Source organism: Canis aureus, chromosome 23 (assembly GCF_053574225.1).
Source record: "Canis aureus isolate CA01 chromosome 23, VMU_Caureus_v.1.0, whole genome shotgun sequence".
NCBI lineage: Eukaryota > Metazoa > Chordata > Mammalia > Carnivora > Canidae > Canis > Canis aureus.
In genome coordinates, this window is record NC_135633.1 from 36,336,310 (window position 1) to 36,358,408 (window position 22,099).

Below are 22,099 nucleotides of genomic sequence, written 5' to 3' on the forward strand. Positions count from 1 at the left end.
ACAACTATACTTGCAGAGAGTCTTTAGGAAGTAATTAAGGATATTAATTAAACGAGTTAAGGGTGAAGCCCTAATCCGATCAGATTGGTGGCCTCATAAGAAGAGAAAGAAAGATCTCTCAGCACAGGCAAGAGGGAAGGCAATGTTACAATGCAACAAGAAAATAGTTTTCTGCAAGCCAGGAAGAGAGATCTCACCAGGAAATGAATAGGCTAGAACCTTGACCTTGAACTTCCCAGCTTCCAGAACTCAGAGGAAAGAAATTTGTTGTTGTGCAAGCCACCTAGTCTATGGTATTTTGTTATGACAGCCTGAACTAAGACAGTCATACACTGGAAAACAAGAGCTTTATAAATACACACATAGTTTTGCATGAGTCACACTTACCATTAGCAGTCTGTCTCCTACTTGCAACCTTCCATCTTTTTGTGCAGCTCCTCCGTCTATGATTTTAGTTACATAAATACTGTTGTCTCCAGGAATGTGTTGGTTCCCTACACCTCCTGCAATACTGAAGCCTAAACCTATGGGAAAGAAAAAGAAAAGCTTTGTTTGTTTGTTTTTTAGAAAATGCAATCAACCATATCGAAAGTCCAAACATATTAATCCTTAATTTATTATGACAGTAATAAATAACCGTAAGGATTCTACTTCAATCAATTTTGTTCTTTAAATGTTTGAAGGTTTATTGATTTATGCTAAGGAGGCAAAGCTCTTGAAGTCCAGTCCATGTGGCCATTAATTTTGTTCTATTCCAAGACTGTACACTTAACAGTTGTTCCCTAGCTTATTAGCGCCTAATGGGCGACTGGCCAGAGTAGGGGTGAGGCAAAAGGGTGTGGAAGAGCTGTAGGTGAGCCAGGCGGAGCACAAGTACAGGGCTGCTCATGTGGAGTTGGGGGGCTCATTTTTGTCATTGTTTCTCTAGCACAGAGAGGTATTGCCAATCATTTGGATAGAGACCTAGACACTCCCGACATTACAGGATTAAAAATACAGCTGTTAGAAAATTCCATAAATTCTCAGACAAGAGCTACCAGGAACATACATTAGATATTTATGTAATAATTTCAAACAGAGGATAAGGCAAAAAGGAGCTAGATGCTTGTCCTTCATGTTTTCTTCTCTGGCTACCTTGTCATATTCTCATACTTCTTGGCACTTATTAACTGATAATGAGGCTAGTTACACAAGAAATGAATCATCCCTCTACACAGTCTAAAAAAACAAGGAATTGATTCTGTATTTTGCCTTATTTTTATGACAAATCACAGAATATCAAATCATTTTAAATATGGTGATTTTCTATTTTGAGAGATGAATTTATACTGTATGATGGCCTATAACACTTTTATTTAAACTATGAAATGATAAGAATAATTATTAAAAATCATTACAGGGCCACTTTCAAAGAATGAGTTATAGACTCTTTAAAGTGTAAAAATAAAAAAATCCTTCCAGAATATGATTAAATACACATTTAGTAAAATACTTGTAGCCTATTATTCACTGCATTTCAAAATTATAATAATTACCATGCAAATTACTTGGAAAGATAAATATATATCAAATAATTTTTTTACTAAAAGCATAGGAAATTTCTATAACTTACTTGGCTTAAGAAATTATTTTTTAAAAAATAAACCATCCACTTAGTTACCTAGTTTTAAAAAAAAAAAAACTTGTTTTTTTTTTTAGATTTTATTTATTTATTTGAGAGAAAGAGAGTACAAGCAGGAGGAGTGGCAGGCAGAGGGAGAAGCAGGCTCCCTGATGAGTAGGGAGCCCCATGTGGGGCTTGATCTGAGGACCTGGGGATCATGACCTGAGCTGAAGGCAGACATTTAACCAATGAACCACCCAGGCACCCAAACATATACTTGTTTTATGATAAGACAGTCATTAAAATCTCTGGCACTTTATATGACAACAATGAAAAGCACTAAAAAAAAAACTCCATTTCACTATGCTTTTATTGAATAAATATTGAAGGTTCTTAATGGCATAAGTGATTAGATAATGGAAAAATAATGGCATAGAAAATTATAAAGTAACACCTCTGTAATGACATTTGAAATGAAATAATTTTTTTGTTAAATTAACTATAACAGTTGTTAAAATAAATGGAAAATGGATTTAAATTGATAGGACAATTAAAAATAGTTGTTATCTAATATCCTACTAGGGTAGGTAATTCTTTATTGAGGCTTTATATCCCATAAATCTATAACTGTATTTGTTTGTCTCAGATTTAAAGAATTTGTTTATCAAGCAAAAAGTGACTAAGAGAAAATAAAATGCTCCAAATTGGCTTTTCCTATGAAATATATAATGCATATCAGCTCATGTTTTTCAAAACTGTTATTTTACATTTATGTATTATGCGGGAATTAAAAAAATAACATTTACAAAAGTTTCATAACCATATACTAAGAACAATCTACTTGCATTTTTAATAGTATAGAAGTCATTCCAAACTGTGGAAAGAAAAGGTTAAAACAAATCCAGGGACTCTGATCTACATCCACTATAATAATAGTAAATGCCACAGACTGACTGAGTTGCAGAAGAGCTAAGGAAACAAATTACCACTGTAAATAAGGTTAAGTCCAACAAAGGGAATAACTCTGTAGTTGACATTTGAAGTTGAAGACTGTACCAAGACAATGAAATCACCATACTGTAGACATACATAAATCAGCTAAAAAGGAAATTATTTTTTCCCCCTGAGATTAGGTTTAAATACTTCTTTTTAACTGGACTCCACTCAAGGTGAAACAAGCTATTTTTAGTAAGAATCCTCTGAGGGTACAGAATTGAAAATCGTCCCTGATATCTCTTTGATGGAACATGGATGCATTGAAAAATAATCAGCATTCAATCAACACTCAGCCATATTCCAGATATTTAATTCAACATAAGTAAATATATAGCTTATGTGTAAATTTATTTGTGGTAGTGTCCATCTGTGTTGTAAAACTAAATCTTTCTTCATTAATTAATTAATTAATTAATTCACTCACTCACATATCTATTCATTCTCAGATAAACATCTCTTTAGTACCTACTATGAATCGTATAACCAGTTGCTATCAACTGTGGTCAATAGTATGTAAGAGAAGGGATTGACCAAAACACTACAGAAATAAGGATCCATATGAGTGTGGTTGAATTTGGCTGAAGCAATGTTCGAAGCCCAGACAATGCCACTGATTTTTGGAGGATGACTCAATGAAGACAAATCTGGGCTAGGACCCCTGAGCAATCCAAAATTATCAGTTTGGAGGCACTGGGTATTCCCTGAATATGCTTTGTTAAAGCAGGGCTGGCTGCCCACATCATAGGACCACTCTATTCTCTTATTATGTAATGTTGTCCTTCTTCATTCCACTCTAGACGCCATTGCAGTCTTGGTACTTCTAGAACAAGCAGACAAACTCCCACCTTAGGGCGTTTGATCACGCTGTTTCCTCTGCCTGGAATATACATCCTACAGGGTTTGGTTCAAATCTTGATTTCTCTAAGAGCTGGAATCTGACTTCTGATTTAATACTGTCCCCTAACCATACATCCCACTTCCTTATCCTGATCTACTTTTTATTTTATCACAGCACTTATCACCTTGTAACATATAGGTCACCCGTGTGTGTGTGTGTGTGTGTTTGTTTGTTTATTTATTTATTTATTGTCTGTGTCCTTGGTGAAAATATGAAGACCATGATACCAGGAACTTGTCATTTTATGCTGTGCAATAGAACAAGGCCAGTTATATAGTGACCTCATAATTATGAATTAAACAAGTGAACAATGAACAATAGATGAATGTAAGAGGATAAAGAAAGTCAGAAATCCCTGAGCCTCTCCTTAAAAAGGAAGCTTGTGGCTTTAATGAATGAAGGGGACAGATGAAAAAGTGAGAGCTGTTAGTTGGAGTGGGATAACCGTATGAAGCATTACTTGCCTCAGGTGAACTCTGATTTCTGTCCCCAGTCTGCACAGTTTATGCCAACCACTGGGCAGGCAGTGGGGCAACAGCAGAGTCAGCTTCACACCCTGATTCCTTCATCTACTAACTGTGTAAATTGGAGCCACAATCATCTGTGATAAGGGAATAAGTATATCCATGTTCTATAGTAAATAGCATGTAACAGATGCTTAATAAGTAAAAATTCTCTGCTCTCAATAAGCTCTCAAAAGTTGTCTTGAGAAACTGATACCTAAACACCTTGACATGATTTAACCAGCTAGAATGAGTTCTATAATGATCCTAGTGTTATGTGAGCCCAGAGGGGAGTGTGACTTGTTCAGAGGAGAAGAATCAACAAAAGGTTTAGCACTTGGGCTGAGTCTTGAAGGTTAAGCTAGAATCGATAACAGAAAACACACCTTTCAAACCAACACATCCTCTGGATTCCAGGTGACTAAATGACTAAAGAGTCAGCTGCCCTGACTTATATTACACAAGGCTCATAAAATCCCAGCTTTGCCAGGCTGGAAATTCAGACAGAAATGCCTGGCAAATCCTCAAAACATGTACTTATGATAAACTAGAATGGTCCCTAACAGGATAAATACAATGAGTATTTTGAATATTTGAAAGTAAGAAGCATTGCAAATAGCCAAAACACTGGTTTTATGGAAGTGGCTAATTTAGAGAATTGATCATCATTTTGAAAAGAAGCATCTATGAATAAGAAATGGCTCTGTTGGTCTCCCCCTCCCCACCCCTCAGCTCAGTGGGGAGTCTGCTTATCCCTCTCCCTCTGTGCCCCCTTCCCCACCCCTCTAATGCTCTCTCTCAAATAAATAAAATCTTAAAAAAAAAAAAAGAAGAAGAAGAAGAAATGGCTCTGGACCATTAGGTGATGGCAGACTAATCAATTATAAAACACAGTGAAAAGAGTTGGTAGGTGTCAGCAAAAACACTGACCCTAACACTATCTGCTGTGGAATGTTTGGTTATTAAGAATAGTACTAAACATGTCTATGCACATACCAGTAATAAAGCTACAAAGAAAAACATAAATACTAAAATCACAAAAGTAAAATCAGTGGATATTTCGGTATGCTAGGAAAGAAAAAAAAAAAACCAAACAGGTGAAACTTAAACACCTAATCCTTGAAGCAATTAAAAACTGATGTGTTTGACAAGCATGCAATGTGAAAACAGAATTCAGGATTGTATTTGTTGCATGAATCTGGGTTCCTCTTTCCATATTTCTTGCATATCCCCAAATTGAAATTTCTCAATTTCGTGCAGGCATAAGGAAAGGAATGTCTGAACCTTATTAAAACCTTTAATTAAAAAAAAACAAATTTTAATTTAACCTTTTCCCACACAAAACCTTTTCTTCATCCTATCAAATAGAACAGGAGGAGGAACAGATCACAGTTCACTCTTTTCCCTTAGTTGCCTGCCTACACTGAGGAGCAGGTGTTAATGAGAGGTGGGGAACTGAAAGCAAAATCTTGGCAGCATAGACAGATATTGTGCTTGAGAAGCTCAGAATAAATACTCAAATGCTTAAGAGTCCTATGATTATAATGTTCCCATATATTCTCTGTGGGTGTAAAGAACTAAGCCCCATGATGTCTTATAGCCATTCAATAACTTGGTTCAATTTCATTTTATGTGACTTTACTAGGAGAACACTCTTTGGGCTTCTCCAAACAACCCCTATTATTAAGTAGGCTGCTTCTGTCAGAGTTGATCTAGGATCTGCTAGGTAAGGTGTTTATGACTTTACAGAAAACACTAGTGGTTTTCTGTACGTTCTGACTACATGCTTTTATTAGAGGAAACAGAATCCATCCTAAACCCTTGCTGGCCCTGTTCTAGAAAATACCCATGCAGGCAATTTAACTTCATGTACATGCATTTCAGTTAAAAAAAACAACACAAAACTTTACCTGTGAGTCTGGCCCACACAGGTAATTGACTGTTTGACATCTCTTCCCTTCCAGGGAGAAATCTTTGCTTAAAAAATATCAGAAATGCACCTTTCATTTTAATCTGAAAGACTAATTAATCTCACTGGGCATTGTTGGTATGGTTAATTAAAAGCCAAAGCTTTATTTACTTACTCTCTGGACTTTCCCTGCATCCAAAAGACAAAGTTTGGGGTTGAAAAAAAGTGATTCTGCTTAAAATTCCCATGGCACTGGGGGCACCTAGGTGGCTCAGTCAGCTAGGCATTTGACTCTTGGTTTTGGCTTGGGTCATGATATTGAGATCCTGAGACTGAGCCCTCTGTTGGGCTCTGTGCCAGCACAGAGTTTGCTGGAGATTCTCTCTCCCTCTGTCCCTCCCCGCCCCTACTCAGGAGCTCACGCATACTCTCTAAATAAATAATATCTTAAAAAAAAAAATCCCACAGAACTAGCTAAGCATGTTCAATCCTGCTTTAAAAATCTTTCACAGGGGGCAGCCCAGGTGGCTCAGTGGTTTAGCGCCACCTTCAGCCCACGGCCTGATCCTGGAAACCCGGGATCGAGTCTCATGTCAGGCTCCCTGCATGGAGCCTGCTTCTCCCTCTACCTCTCTCTCTCTCTCTCTCTCTCTCTCTCTCTGTGTGTCTCTCATAAATAAATAAAATCTTAAAAAAAAAAAATCTTTCACAGGGGCACGTGGGTTGTTTGTGCAACTGACTCCTGGTTTCAGCTGGGGGTCATGGTCTTGGTGTGGTGGTATCAAGCCCTGAGTGGGACACTGCTCCACATGGAGCCTGCCTGGGACTCTCTCTCTCCCTCTCTCTCTCTCTGCTCCTCCCACTGCTCTCTCTCTCTAATAAATAAGTAAATCTTAAAAAAAGAAAATGTCTCACAGATCACCCAATTAACTTATCACAGTCAATATTCCAAACTTTTTCTCTGTGTACCTCATAATACCCACTCATTCTTTTAACACATCACCTTAGTGACTATTTTGTTTAAAGTCTCCATGCCTTATAGCTTTCCTCATTTTTTTCTAAACCTAAACCTTCCCCTCCACTCTAGAACTTTACTCATTAATTCCTTTTTTTTCCTTCACTCTACAATATTCAACCTCTTAACTTCAATGCTTTGCTTCTCTGGCTTTGACCATGCCTCTGTCCTATCCTGAAAACATCTCTTGAACTTGCCACAGCCTCCTCACTGTTAAGAGCTGAAGCTTTTAAACAGTTACCTGTAGTTAATGTTAACCTTAAAAATAAAACTGCCAGTTATTTTAGCACCAAAAAAAATGAGCTTATTTGGCAATAGAAGAAAACTGCAATTTGGAACAGGCAAGCTATAGTAAAATTATAAGCAAATCTGGGTAGCAAAGGAGACAAGTACTCTTTTATAGAGGAGAAGGTTGAAAGGGCTGTCATAAACAAAAAGTCTACTGGAGTAAACTGGGAGTATAGTGGCTTTTCATTGGCTGACTTGAGAGTCTCTTAATGGCTGGGTTGTTGCTAGGGGGAAAAGAAAACCCTATTCTTTCTGCTGGAGTGGAAAAGTAGTAGTTAAAATCCTAAGGACTAGCAAGGTATGTCTTTCTTATTGGGTCTGTAATTGACCATAAGTGATAGCTCATGAGAGCTCCCCCATCTGTCCTCCTGACTCCATTTCAGTGGTTTTCCTTTACAATTTTCACATAACTATTTTCTTATCATATATGCCTTTCTTAATCTTTTTCCAACTTGCTCCATATACCACAATAGACTCACACAGCATCTGCTGAGTTAAATTATGTCCCATTATAAGATATGCTAAGCTCCTAAGCCCTGGTGCCTTTGACTGTGACTTTATTTGGAAACAAGGTCTTTGCAGATGTAATCAATTTAAAATGAGGTTATACAGAATAAATTTTCTTAGTAAGAATAGAAAATTTAGACACAGAAACACAGGCACACAAGGAATAGTGCAGGTGACAGACAAAGGCAGAGGTTATGGTGATGCATCTAGAAACCAAAAAATGCCAAGGAGAGCCAGCAACTACCAAAAGCTAAAAGGGACACATGAACAAACTCTCAGAGCTCTCTAGAAGGAGCAAATCTTGTTGACACCTTGATCTCAGACTTCCAGGCTCCAGAACTTTGAAAGAATAAATTTCTGTTTTTCAAGCCACTCAATCTGTGGTCATTTGTTACTGCAACTACAGTAAACTAATACAGCATCCAATCATTATGATCTGAGTGGTGGCATGCATATCTAGTTTTCTTTCGAATGGAAATATGTATGTATGTATGTATGTATGTATGTATGTATGTCATCCTCTTTCATAAAGAAGAGGAGTGAGCTAACTATGAACCAGTCCCAGCAGGCAAAGAGCCCAGCCGGTCAACCAGAATCTTCCTCCAAAAGGCCTGCTGATGGGCCTTTGCTCTTTCTGCATTACATAGAACAGCACTTACTGCTTTTTCATTCCTATACTCACAACATTAGGCTGCCCTGTTTCTTCTCTATTTCTCTTGCTACTTCTCTTGTTTTATTTATCTTCATTTGATTGCTCTAAAACAGTGATTTTCAGAATGTGATCCTCATATTAGTAGTATTATCATTATGTAGGTGTTTGTTGGATTTGCAAAATTTGGGGTCCATGCCAGATATCCTGAACCAGAATTCCCAGGGATACATGCTAAATTTGATGATCATTTTTATAGAATAATATTCTCCAAAATGTACTCCATAGAATCTTACTTTGTGTATAATCCTTTTCTTGTGGAGAATCCATTTCTTGTTTCAATTACCACTGCTGGTTGATAAATATTTAAACTCCCTGTATCTCAATCACTCTTTGAACTTAATTTGTCACCTTAAATCATAGCTTGAAAGAATGAACTCATACCCTCCCTTCAAAACTGGCCTCCTTTCCTGTCCTTTGTGTTTTCTAATTAGATTAATATTTCAGATTAAACTGGTAGCTCTTTAATATATGGTATCACACTTACTCACCACTAGATCCCAGGGACTCTTACAATATCTGGCAGAGACTATAATATAGTAGTTGTTACTATGTTTTATCAGAAGCCTCAGTGAATATAAAATATAAAACTCCTCTCTCTATGGCTATATCAGTAAATCAAGTTTCCAATCTTTCTCTGCCTGATTCTCCAATCTATTCTGCAAAAATTTTCCAGGTTATTTTTTTCCTAAAATTCTATCTTCATCATGTTGCTCTATTACTTGAAATTGTCTATCATTGTTTATTTTCTCTAGGAATTCTACATATCCTTTTTCTCACTATTCTTTACTTCTCTGCTTCCCCCAGGCAAGCTGATCTTCTTGCAGTTTTTGTTTTATTTTTATTGTTAAAACTGTTCCCCACATCTGAAACACCTTTACCACCTTAATTTTCAAAATCTCTCAAGCCTTTGTCAACTGAAACCAACTACAGTAGTTCATTTCTAAGTTGAACTCCAGTAGAAGCCGTTATCTTTATCAGCCTTTTCACTTCTACATAAATAGAATTAGTTAACTCATTCAACCTACACTTATTGATAACTCATGTTCCAAGTACTAGCCTAAACGTTGTGGTCATATGAGTGAATCAGAGATTTACGGTTCTTTTCTAGGGGAGGGCAAAACAAAAAAAGAGAAAATGGAAGCCCAGCATGGTAAGTATTAATAGGAGAGGAAAAAGGACTATAGACACACAGAAGTTGGGTTGCCTAACTTGGGTTAGAGAGGGGCATCAGAGAAGGCTAACTGTAGGTCCTGAGACCTGGAAGATGAAAGTGACCCAAGGTTAATAAAGAAAAGAAAAAAAAGAAAGAAAGAAAGAAAAAAGTGGAGGAGAGAACATCTCTGCTAAGGGAACTATGCATTCAAGGACTCAGAGTTGAAAGAAAACATGGCTTATTTGAGAAACTGAAAATAGTTCAGGTGAAAGCAACAATTAGTCTTAGGCAGAATAAAAGCTCCAAGAGGAGAAACTGTAACTTTTGTACTCACCAAGGTACATTTAGCTCCTGAACTGAACTTAAATAGTTTGGGCTAAATGAATAACTGGAGACAGCAGGACACCTCTCCACTGAATTAGGAGGGAAGGAGAAGGATGATGTAGATAAAGGTTAAGTTATAGGTTTAACAGCAGGAGACTAAAGGAGTTCTCATCTTCGATTTGCCCCGATAGCAAGAAATTGTGGTTTATCAGCCAAGAGTTGGGGAAGTAGTGAGGTTAGAGATTTGAAGAAAGTACAGAAGTTTGAAATGTCTATTCTGGGAAATAGAAGGAATAACTGATTAGAGAAATGCAGAAAAGTTGCAGGGAACTGTTGATTTTCTAGTTAGGGTTTAGTGATTATATATATGTATATATTATATATATTATATATAATATATATATATATTCTTTAGCAATTCTTAGCAGTTTGGTATAAGCACAGAAAGTATAAGCAGTTAAATAACTTTACAAAATAATATTCTCTCTTCAACTAAATTATATAGTCCTAGAAAGCAGAAGTCACATAAAATAGACCATGTTGAGCATAGTGCTAGCACATAGTAATTGCTCAATAAATTGTTTAATGATTGAATTGTATAAAGACCAAATGGTCATATGGGTTAGATGCAGTTTGAAATGTAAAGTATCCCATAGTAACAGAGATATGTATACTTTAGCTGACTGCTTTAGCTCAAGAAAAATAAAGGCACCAGAATAATTCATATTGAGCATTTTTAATGTGCCAACAATGAATGGTGTTGTATGTTGAATTAATGGAGAGTACTTCAGTATCTATTGTGTATAAAGGAACAGGAGAAAAAATAAAAATAAGAGACAAACTATTGACTCCAAGAATGATCAACACTTACTTCTTTCATCCTTACAAATGAAATAACCTGTTCCAATCACAGTTGACTGCTCATGAGACTGTATGACAGAATGTAATTAGATGCTTTCTTACTAGTTTACAGTCTGTTTTATTGTGAAATGGAATATCCTCCATGCTTCCAGCATTGAAATATAACCTAAGTGATAGGCATTGCCTCTACCGATCAACTTCATCTGTCTGTGTGGTTTTCCCAGGTTAATTCTAGCTGTCAGTGCAAACCAAGGTCATTAATATTGACCTCTGAATAAAAATCATCAAAATGTCAGATTATTTAAGACGTGAAAATTACCTCACATGTTGAAGTTTGATGGGAATGTCCCAGCTGGCAGGGTTGTTGCTGGGGAAGGCAAACTAAAAAACCTGAAGGAGAACTGGATGAGTCTTCCTATATTTCCATCTATGAAGGCTCTTATCCCATAACACTTCCTCTACAAAGTTCTTACTTTAAATTAAACCCCCACCCTGGGGATCCCTGGGTGGCGCAGTGGTTTAGTGCCTGCCTTTGGCCCAGGGCACGATCCTGGAGACCCGGATTCGAGTCCCATGTCGGGCTCCCGGTGCATGGAGCCTGCTTCTCCCTCTGCCTCTGTCTCTGCCTCTCTCTCTCTCTCTGTGTGACTATCATAAATAAAAAAAAAAAATTTAAATCCCCACCCCTTTAAATTAAAAGTAATCTCTCTCCATGACCACACATAATGCTATCTTCTAATGATACATCACTTTCTACATTGAATTAGAGTATAGTTATTAATAGGAAGTTTTATTATTTATTAACAGTTAATAGCTGATATAGCATGAACAACAAACCAGAAAAGGCACCTGCCATAAACAATTGCCGTGGTATGTACCACCAACTGTAAGTTCTCTACCCCCCTCATGTTGACCAATATCATTCTAAAGGTGAGGGAATAACAATGCTTTTATTTGTGTTTTCCAGGCATGCCATAAAGTAGATACTCCAAAACTAATTTTTAAAATCAATTAGTGAATTAAATAGGGATTACTGAATCCTTTTTCCATAGCATACTTTAATGAACTGTGCAGGAAAGGGTTCAGCCTGGTAAAATAAAGTGGTGAGTTGTTTCAGTCATTCATTCACTAAAAACAACAAAACAAAAAACCCAAAACCCAAAAAAACAAAAAACATTCAGTTCCAGTCTGTATTAGTTTTCTAGGGGTGCTGGAACAAAGTGCCACAAATTGGGTGACTTAACAGAAATTAATTGTCTGACAATTCTGCAGGCCAGAAGTGCAGATTAAGGTGTCAACAGGGCAGTTCCTTTTGAGGGCTGTAGAGGAAAATCTGCTTTCTGCCTCTCCTAGCTTCTGGCAGTTTGCTGGAAATCTTTGGCGTTCCTCGGCTTATAAATACATCTCCTATTATCTGCTTTTATCTTCACATAATGTTCCCCCATGTGTATGTCTCTGCATCCAGCTTTCCTCTCTATGTAAGGCTATCAGTTATATTGGATTGGGGCCCACCATAATGACGTCATTCTAACTTGATCATCAGCAAAAACCTGATTTTCAATTAAAGTCACATTCTCAGATACTGGGAGTTAGGACTTCAAAATTTTTTGGAGGGTATCCAATCCAACTCAAGACACAGGAGGCACTGGGAATGATAACTGAACAGGACACAGTTCCTGTCCTCAAGGAGCTCATAGACCAGGGTGTTAGGAATGACAAAAACTATAAACCAATACTTTAGAGGAATGGCAGATATTAAAGTCAGGAAAAACTTTTTGGAGATAAGAGTGGCTGAGCTGAGTCCTGTTAAATGGATGGAAGAAGAGAGATGGTTAGAGGAATTCTAAGCAAAGGGAAGAAGTAGCTTATAGAGAAGTGCATGCAGCTTTGATCATTACAGTCAAAGGAGTAAACGGGTTAGGATAAGATATTGAGAAGAAAGAGACTCTGGTGAAACAGAGGCTCATTATGGTCCAGAGGTGCTGTGTTAAGAAGTCTGGACCCGGGATGCCTAGGTGGCTCAGCGGTTGAGTGCCTGCCTTCAGCCCAGGGAGTGATCCTGGAGCCCTGGGATCGAGTCCCACATCGGGCTCCTTGCATGGAGCCTGCTTCTCCCTCTCCCTGTGTCTCTGCCTCTCCCTCTCTGTGTCTCTCATGAACAAATAGATAAAATCTTAAAAAAAAAAAAAAAGAAGTCTGGACCCTGGGGGCATCTGAGAACCTCAGTTGGTTAGTGTCTGTCTGGCTCTTGATTTTTTTTTTTTTTTTAATTTTTTTTTTTTTATTGGTGTTCAATTTACTAACATACAGAATAACACCCAGTGCCCGTCACCCATTCACTCCCACCCCCCGCCCTCCTCCCCTTCTACCACCCCTAGTTCGTTTCCCAGAGTTAGCAGTCTTTACGTTCTGTCTCCCTTTCTGATATTTCCCACACATTTCTTCCCCCTTCCCTTATTTTCCCTTTCACTATTATTTATATTCCCCAAATGAATGAGAACATATAATGTTTGTCCTTCTCCGACTGACTTACTTCACTCAGCATAATACCCTCCAGTTCCATCCACTTTGAAGCAAAAGGTGGGTATTTGTCATTTCTAATAGCTGAGTAATATTCCATTGTATACATAAACCACATCTTCTTTATCCATTCATCTTTCGTTGGACACCGAGGCTCCTTCCACAGTTTGGCTATCGTGGCCATTGCTGCTAGAAACATCGGGGTGCAGGTGTCCCGGCGTTTCATTGCATTTGTATCTTTGGGGTAAATCCCCAACAGTGCAATTGCTGGGTCGTAGGGCAGGTATATTTTTAACTGTTTGAGGAACCTCCACACAGTTTTCCAGAGTGGCTGCACCAGTTCACATTCCCACCAACAGTGTAAGAGGGTTCCCTTTCTCCGCATCCTCTCCAACATTTGTTGTTTCCTGCCTTGTTAATTTTCCCCATTCTCGCTGGTGTGAGGTGGTATCTCATTGTAGTTTTGATTTGTATTTCCCTGATGGCAAGTGATGCAGAGCATTTTCTCATGTGCATGTTGGCCATGTCTATGTCTTCCTCTGTGAGATTTCTGTTCATGTCTTTTGCCCATTTCATGATTGGATTGTTTGTTTCTTTGGTGTTAAGTTTAATAAGTTCTTTATAGATCTTGGAAACTAGCCCTTTATCTGATATGTCATTTGCAAATATCTTCTCCCATTCTGTAGGTTGTCTTTGAGTTTTGTTGACTGTATCCTTTGCTGTGCAAAAGCTTCTTATCTGGATGAAGTCCCAATAGTTCATTTTTGCTTTTGTTTCTTTTGCCTTCGTGGATGTATCTTGCAAGAACTTACTATGGCCGAGTTCAAAAAGGGTGTTGCCTGTGTTCTTCTCTAGGATTTTGATGGAATCTTGTCTCACATTTAGATCTTTCATCCATTTTGAGTTTATCTTTGTGTATGGTGAAAGAGAGTGGTCTAGTTTCATTCTTCTGCATGTGGATGTCCAATTTTCCCAGCACCATTTATTGAAGAGACTGTCTTTCTTCCAATGGATAGTCTTTCCTCCTTTATCGAATATTAGTTGCCCATAAAGTTCAGGGTCCACTTCTGGATTCTCTATTCTGTTCCACTGATCTATGTGTCTGTTTTTGTGCCAGTACCACACTGTCTTGATGACCACAGCTTTGTAGTACAACCTGAAATCTGGCATTGTGATGCCCCCAGATATGGTTTTCTTTTTTAAAATTCCCCTGGCTATTCGGGGTCTTTTCTGATTCCACACAAATCTTAAAATAATTTGTTCTAACTCTCTGAAGAAAGTCCATGGTATTTTGATAGGGATTGCATTAAACGTGTATATTGCCCTGGGTAACATTGACATTTTCACAATATTAATTCTGCCAATCCATGAGCATGGAATATTTTTCCATCTCTTTGTGTCTTCCTCAATTTCTTTCAGAAGTGTTCTATAGTTTTGAGGGTATAGATCCTTTACATCTTTGGTGAGGTTTATTCCTAGGTATCTTATGCTTTTGGGTGCAATTGTAAATGGGATTGACTCCTTAATTTCTCTTTCTTCAGTCTCATTGTTAGTGTATAGAAATGCCACTGACTTCTGGGCATTGATTTTGTATCCTGCCACGCTACCGAATTGCTGTATGAGTTCTAGCAATCTTGGGGTGGAGACTTTTGGGTTTTCTATGTAGAGTATCATGTCATCGGCGAAGAGGGAGAGTTTGACTTCTTCTTTGCCAATTTGAATGCCTTTAATGTCTTTTTGTTGTCTGATTGCTGAGGCTAGGACTTCCAGTACTATGTTGAACAGCAGTGGTGAGAGTGGACATCCCTGTCTTGTTCCTGATCTTAGGGGAAAGGCTCCCAGTGCTTCCCCATTGAGAATGATATTTGCTGTGGGCTTTTCATAGATGGCTTTTAAGATGTCGAGGAATGTTCCCTCTATCCCTACACTCTGAAGAGTTTTGATCAGGAATGGATGGTGTATTTTGTCAAATGCTTTCTCTGCATCTAATGAGAGGATCATATGGTTCTTGGTTTTTCTCTTGCTGATATGATGAATCACATTGATTGTTTTACGGGTGTTGAACCAGCCTTGTGTCCCAGGGATAAATCCTACTTGGTCATGGTGAATAATTTTCTTAATGTATTGTTGGATCCTATTGGCCAGTATCTTGTTGAGAATTTTTGCATCCATGTTCATCAGGGATATTGGTCTGTAATTCTCCTTTTTGGCGGGGTCTTTGTCTGGCTTTGGAATTAAGGTGATGCTGGCTTCATAGAACGAATTTGGAAGTACTCCATCTCTTTCTATCTTTCCAAACAGCTTTAGGAGAATAGGTATGATTTCTTCTTTAAACGTTTGATAAAATTCTCCTGGGAAGCCATCTGGCCCTGGACTCTTGTGTCTTGGGAGGTTTTTGATGACTGCTTCAATTTCCTCCCTGGTTATTGGCCTGTTCAGGTTTTCTATTTCTTCCTGTTCCAGTTTTGGTAGTTTGTGGCTTTCCAGGAATGCGTCCATTTCTTCTAGATTGCCTAATTTATTGGCGTATAGCTGTTCATAATATGTTTTTAAAATCGTTTGTATTTCCTTGGTGTTGGTAGTGATCTCTCCTTTCTCATTCATGATTTTATTAATTTGAGTCTTCTCTCTCTTCTTTTTAATAAGGCTGGCTAATGGTTTATCTATCTTATTAATTCTTTCAAAGAACCAACTCCTGGTTCTGTTGATCTGTTCCACAGTTCTTCTGGTCTCGATTTCGTTGAGTTCTGCTCGAATCTTTATTAACTCCCTTCTTCTCTTGGGTGTAGGATCTATTTGCTGTTTTTTCTCTAGCTCCTTTATGTGTAAGGTTAGCTTTTGTATTTGAGTTCTTTCCAGTTTTTGAATGGATGCTTGTATTGCGATGTATTTCCCCCTTAGGACTGCTTTTGCTGCATCCCAAAGATTTTGAACGGTTGTATCTTCATTCTCATTAGTTTCCATGAATCTTTTTAATTCTTCCTTAATTTCTTGGTTGACCCTTTTATCTTTTAGCAGGATGGTCCTTAACCTCCATGTGTTTGAGGTCCTTCCAAACTTCTTGTTGTGATTTAGTTCTAATTTCAAGGCATTATGGTCCGAGAATATGCAGGGGACAATCCCAATCTTTTGGTATCGGTTCAGACCCGATTTGTGACCCAATATGTGGTCTATTCTGGAGAAAGTTCCATGTGCGCTTGAGAAGAATGTGTATTCGGTTGAGTTTGGATGTAAAGTTCTGTAGATATCTGTGAAATCCATCTGGTCCAGTGTATCATTTAAAGCTTTCGTTTCTTTGGAGATGTTTTGCTTAGAAGACCTATCGAGTATAGAAAGAGCTAGATTGAAGTCACCAAGTATAAGTGTATTATTATCTAAGTATTTCTTCACTTTGGTTAATAATTGATTTATATATTTGGCAGCTCCCACATTCGGAGCGTATATATTGAGGATTGTTAAGTCCTCTTGTTGAATAGATCCTTTAAGTATGATATAGTGTCCCTCTTCATCTCTCACTACAGTCTTCGGGGTAAATTTTAGTTTATCTGATATAAGGATGGCTACCCCTGCTTTCTTTTGAGGACCATTCGAATGGTAAATGGTTCTTCAACCTTTTAGTTTCAGGCTGTAGGTGTCCTTCTGTCTAAAATGAGTCTCTTGTAGATAGCAAATAGATGGGTCTTGCTTTTTTATCCAGTCTGAGACCCTGCGCCTTTGATGGGGTCATTAAGCCCGTTCACATTCAGAGTTACTATTGAAAGATATGAATTTAGTGTCATCATGATATCTATTCAGTCTTTGTATTTGTGGACTGTTCCACTGAACTTCTTCTTAAAGGGGAATTTTAAGAGGCCCCCTTAAAATTTCTTGCAGAGCTGGTTTGGAGGTCACATATTCTTTTAGTTGCTGCCTGTCTTGGAAGCTCTTTATCTCTCCTTCCATTTTGAATGAGAGCCTTGCTGGATAAAGTATTCTTGGTTGCATGTTCTTCTCATTTAGGACCCTGAATATATCCTGCCAGCCCTTTCTGGCCTGCCAGGTCTCTGTGGAGAGGTCTGCTGTTACCCTAATACTCCTCCCCATAAAAGTCAGGGATTTCTTGTCTCTTGCTGCTTTAAGGATCTTCTCTTTATCTTTGGAATTTGCAAGCTTCACAATTAAATGTCGAGGTGTTGAACGGTTTTTATTGATTTTAGGGGGGGATCTCTCTATTTCCTGGATCTGAATGCCTGTTTCCCTTCCCAGATTAGGAAAGTTTTCAGCTAGAATTTGTTCAAATACATATTCTGGCCCTCTGTCCCTTTCGGCGCCCTCGGGAACCCCAATTAAACGTAGGTTTTTCTTCCTCAGGCTGTCGTTTATTTCCCTTAATCTATCTTCATGGTCTTTTAATTGTTTGTCTCTTTTTTCCTCAGTTTCCCTCTTTGCTATCAACTTGTCTTCTATGTCACTCACTCGTTCTTCCACCTCGTTAACCCTCGTCGTTAGGACTTCTAGTTTGGATTGCATCTCATTCAATTGATTTTTAATTTCTGCCTGATTAGCTCTAAATTCTGCAGTCATGAAGTCTCTTGAGTCCTTTATACTTTTTTCTAGAGCCACCAGTAGCTGTATAATAGTGCTTCTGAATTGGCTTTCTGACATTGAATTGTAATCCAGATTTTGTAACTCTGTGGGAGAGAGGACTGTTTCTGATTCTTTCTTTTGAGGTGAGGTTTTCCTTCTAGTCATTTTGCTCAGTGCAGAGTGGCCAAAAGCAAGTTGTATTGGGAAAAAGAGAAAAAGAGAGGAGAGAAAGAAGGAAAGAAAAGAGAAAGAGAAAAAAAGGGAAGAAAAAGAAAAAAAAACGAAAAAAAAAAAAAGGGAAGAGAAAGAGAAAGAAAAAGAAAGGAGGAAAAAAAGGGGGTGGGGGAAGGATACAAATCAAAAAGCAAAATAAAACAAAAACAAAAACAAAAACAAACAAAAAAAGAACCACAGGGGAGTATCTTCTGATTCTGTGTACTTTAAGTCCCTTGGCTTCTCCTGGAAGTTGTCAGTCCAGCTGGTGTTCTGGGGGAGGGGCCTGTTGTGCTGATTTTCAGGTGTTAGCACTTGGGGGAGCTGCTGTGCCCCTGCCTGGTGCAGGGCTCAGTGGGGGTTGTTTACCCCGTGAGGCCGCAGGAGGAACAGCCCCAGTGGCGGGGCAGCTCTGGAAACCTGGATTCAGCTCCGGCAGGAACTCCGTCTGCAGGGCCTGGAGGCTCCGGGGCGGGGCCGCTGCTCTGCTCAGCTCGGGGCAGGAGCGTCCTTGCTGTCCTGGGCCCTCCCGGCCTCTGCCTGTCCCGGGGGAGGCCGGATCCTGGGCTGTGTCCCGGCGCCCTGTGCTCCGGAGCCTGCGCTGGTGGATTCGCGCTCCCGGGCCGCGCAACCCCCTCCGCGGAGCCGCCGCCCGAGCCCCTCCGAGCTGCTCCCGGGGCCCCGCAGCCCCCTCCGCGGAGCCGCCGCCCGAGCCCCTTCAGCTGCTCCGGGTCCCGCCGGGTCCCGCCGTGCGCGCTGCAGCCCTTAGGGAGCTCGGCGCACTCTCCTGGGCGCGCAGTTGCTCTGTTACTGTCCCCGGGAGCCCGAGGGCCTCCCCGCCCTCCTGGTCCTGCTCCAACTCCCCACGAGCCCCTTTCCCCTGGGAAGGTCGGTGCAGCTCCTGCTCCTCCGGGACGGGGCTCTCCTGTCCTGGGGACACTCGCCCCGGCCTCAGCCCGGCTCCTCGCGGGGCCCCTCCCCTTTGGAGGCCTTTGTTCCTTTATTTCTTTTTCCCCGTCTTCCTACCTTGATAGAAGCGCGAACTCTTCTCACTGTAGCATTCCAGCTGGTCTCTCTTTAAATCTCAGGCCGAATTCATAGATTTTCAGGATAATTTGAAGGTTTTCTAGGTAGTTTGGTGGTGACAGGTGATTTGGGGACCCTGCTCTTCCGCCATCTTGCTCCTCCCTCTGGCTCTTGATTTTAGCTCCAGTCATGATCTCGTGGGTCCTGAGATGAGCTCCACATCAGTTTCTGCCTGAGGGGAGTCTACTTGAGATTCTCTCCCTCTGCCCTTCCCCCAACTCTCTGTCTCTTTCTCAAAAAAAAAAAAAAAAAAAAAAAAGGTCTGGGCCCTGTAGTAGCAGTAATGGAAAGCCTTTGAAGAGTTTTAAGGAGGCGAATGACATGAACAGATTTGATCTCTCCTAATTTTCCTCATTAGTGGTGGCTGTTGTTTGAAAGTATGTTCAGTTATATCCTATGTTGTTGGGAAGATGTTCTATTTTTTTCTGATAAAGTGTAATTTGTTTCCTTCCCACAATTTAGTCTTTTTCTTTACTATAATCAGTTATCACTCAATAATATGTGTTTTGGGGAAACTTTTTTCCTCAATCCTATGTTCATGATCTAGTCTGAAACATATTAACTTTTCTGGTTTCTTCTCCCCACTCCCTCTTTGTCACAACCTATTCATAAAATAAAACATTGAAATATAAAATATAACATCAACAGGCATTTGTAATCTGCTAAGAATCTAAAGAGCTAACCCTAAATTCGTAAATTCATTTATAAGCGTATTATAATTCATCAAAGATTCAAATGGGCATATTCAGCAGATGTCTAGCTTCACTATTTCATTTGATCATCCTTATGGGGCTCTTTGTAAAAGAGATAATTGGAAAATCTAGATTCAGCTTAGGTTCTAGGAAAGAGTTCCTCTACCTCTTTTTGCAAGGACATTTTGCTCACTACGAAACAAAAAGGACTTGCTATCACTCAGATTTATAAGGTAGCTCACCAATATTTTCAGTATTTATTGTATTGTATGATGCCAGAGAAAATCTTTGGAACCATTGTGTAATAGAGATTGCCTTATTACATTATGTATGACAAGCGCTAACATCTTCAATTATACAACAATTGAACTAAAGTATCTTTGCTTTGCCATAAAATCTGTTTTATTAAAGACTATCTTTTATATCAAGTCCTCTAATCTTTATAATAATCTATTCTATGTTACATATCCAGTTGTACAAAGCATGCAGCATGTGCCTTTGGCTTTAATCTTATACTTTCATCCAAGAAAGTTTAATTTTCACAAAGAAATCTTGTTATATATTTGAATCTCTTTAGGGATTGTGGAATGATTTTGAGAGAGAAGAACAAACCAAGAGGAATCACATGTCCTGATTTCAAGCTATTCTATACAGTTGTAGTAATCAAAACAGTATGGCACCAGCATGAAAAGAGACAACCAGCTTAATGGAACAGAATTGAGATCCTAGAGATAAGTCCAAACATATGCAGTCAGTTAATGTTTGACAAGCAAGTCAAGAATTTTTTTTGAAGATTTTATTTATTTATTTGAGAGAGAGCGTGCACAAGCAGGGGGAGTGGGAGAGAGAGAAGCAGACCCTCCAATGAGCAGGAAGCAGGACAAGGGGGCTCAATCCCAGGACCCCGGGATCATGGCCCAAGCCAAAGGCAGACACTCAACCGACTGAGCCATCCACGTGCCCCAACAATTCTTAATAGAGAAAAAACAGTCTATCTAATAAATGCTGTTGGGGAAATATTGGATATTCACATTTAAAAGAAGGAAACTTTTGTTAACTTGAAATTGATTAAAGGCTTAAAAGTAAGACTTGGAATCATGAAACTCCAAAAAGAAAACATAAGGGAAAAAAGCTCCTTGATATGGGTCTTGGTAATAAGTTCTTGCATATGACACCTTAAAGCACAAGCAACAAATTAAAAAATAAAAAGGTGAGACTATATCAAACTAAAAACTTCTGCACAGCAAAATAAACAATCAACAAAATGAAAAGACAATGTATAGAATGGGAAAAAATATTTGCAAACCATATATGTGATAAGGGTTTAATACCCAAAATATATAAAAAGCTCATAAACCTCAATAGCAAAAATAACCCCACCAAGTAATCTAATTAAAAATGTATAAAAGACTTACACAGACATTTTTCCAAAGAAGATATACTGATGATCAAGAAAATATACGTGAAAAGATGCTCAACATCAGTCATTAGGGAAATGCAAACCAAAACCACAATAAGATATTATTTCATACCTTTTAGAATGGCCATAACTTAAGACAAGAGATAACAAATGCCAACAAGGACGTAGAGAAAAGGGAATCCTTGAGTGTTCTTGGTGGGATTGTAAATTGGTGCATCTACCATTAAAAATAGAATGGAGAATCCTCAAAAAAAAAAAAAAAAAAAAAAGAACTACCATATGATCCAACAATTCCACTTCTTGGAATATATCCATAAAAAACACTAACCCAAAAAGATGGCTGCCACTCCCATGTTCATAGCAACATTGTTTACAAGTAGCTAAGACATGGAAACAATCTAAGTTCTATTGACAATGAATGGATAAAGAAGTGGTGTTATACATATAATGGAATATTATCACAGCCATGGAATATTAGTCAGCCATGCAAAATGTTGAAATTTTGTCATTTGCAACAACATGGACAAACCTTGAAGATACTATACTAGGTAAAATAAGTTAGAGAAAGACAAAAACCATAATACCATAGTTTTATGTGGAGTTTAAAAAACAAAACACACAGAAAAAGAGATCAGATTTATGGTTATCAGAGGCAGGGAAGTTAGTGGAGGAGGAATTGGAGGAAGGTGGTCACAAAGTACAAACTTCTAGTTACAAAATAAATAAGTATGAGGGAAGTAAAGTACATCATGGTGACTATAGTTTATACTGCTATCTGATATACAGGAAAGTACATCCTAAGAGTTTTCATCACCAGGAAAATTATTTTTGTT

General features: G+C 38.6%; 1 protein-coding gene and 1 long non-coding RNA gene across 31 annotated transcripts in view; one reads left to right on the plus strand and one right to left on the minus strand.

The window, feature by feature from the left end:
- The window catches only part of DLG2 (discs large MAGUK scaffold protein 2), a 1,979,996-nt gene that overhangs the window by 485,675 nt on the left and 1,472,222 nt on the right, over positions 1 to 22,099 (minus strand). For all 30 annotated transcript variants that reach the window (XM_077867259.1, XM_077867261.1, XM_077867262.1 and 27 more), the window contains one exon: positions 388 to 524. In XM_077867259.1, the coding sequence (XP_077723385.1) occupies positions 388 to 524 (137 nt within the window). The remainder of the gene's footprint in view (positions 1 to 387; positions 525 to 22,099) is intronic.
- The window catches only part of LOC144295486 (uncharacterized), a 29,551-nt gene continuing 29,153 nt past the window's right edge, over positions 21,702 to 22,099 (plus strand). Inside the window, exon 1 of the long non-coding RNA XR_013362626.1 lies at positions 21,702 to 21,814. This is a non-coding gene — a long non-coding RNA (uncharacterized LOC144295486). The remainder of the gene's footprint in view (positions 21,815 to 22,099) is intronic.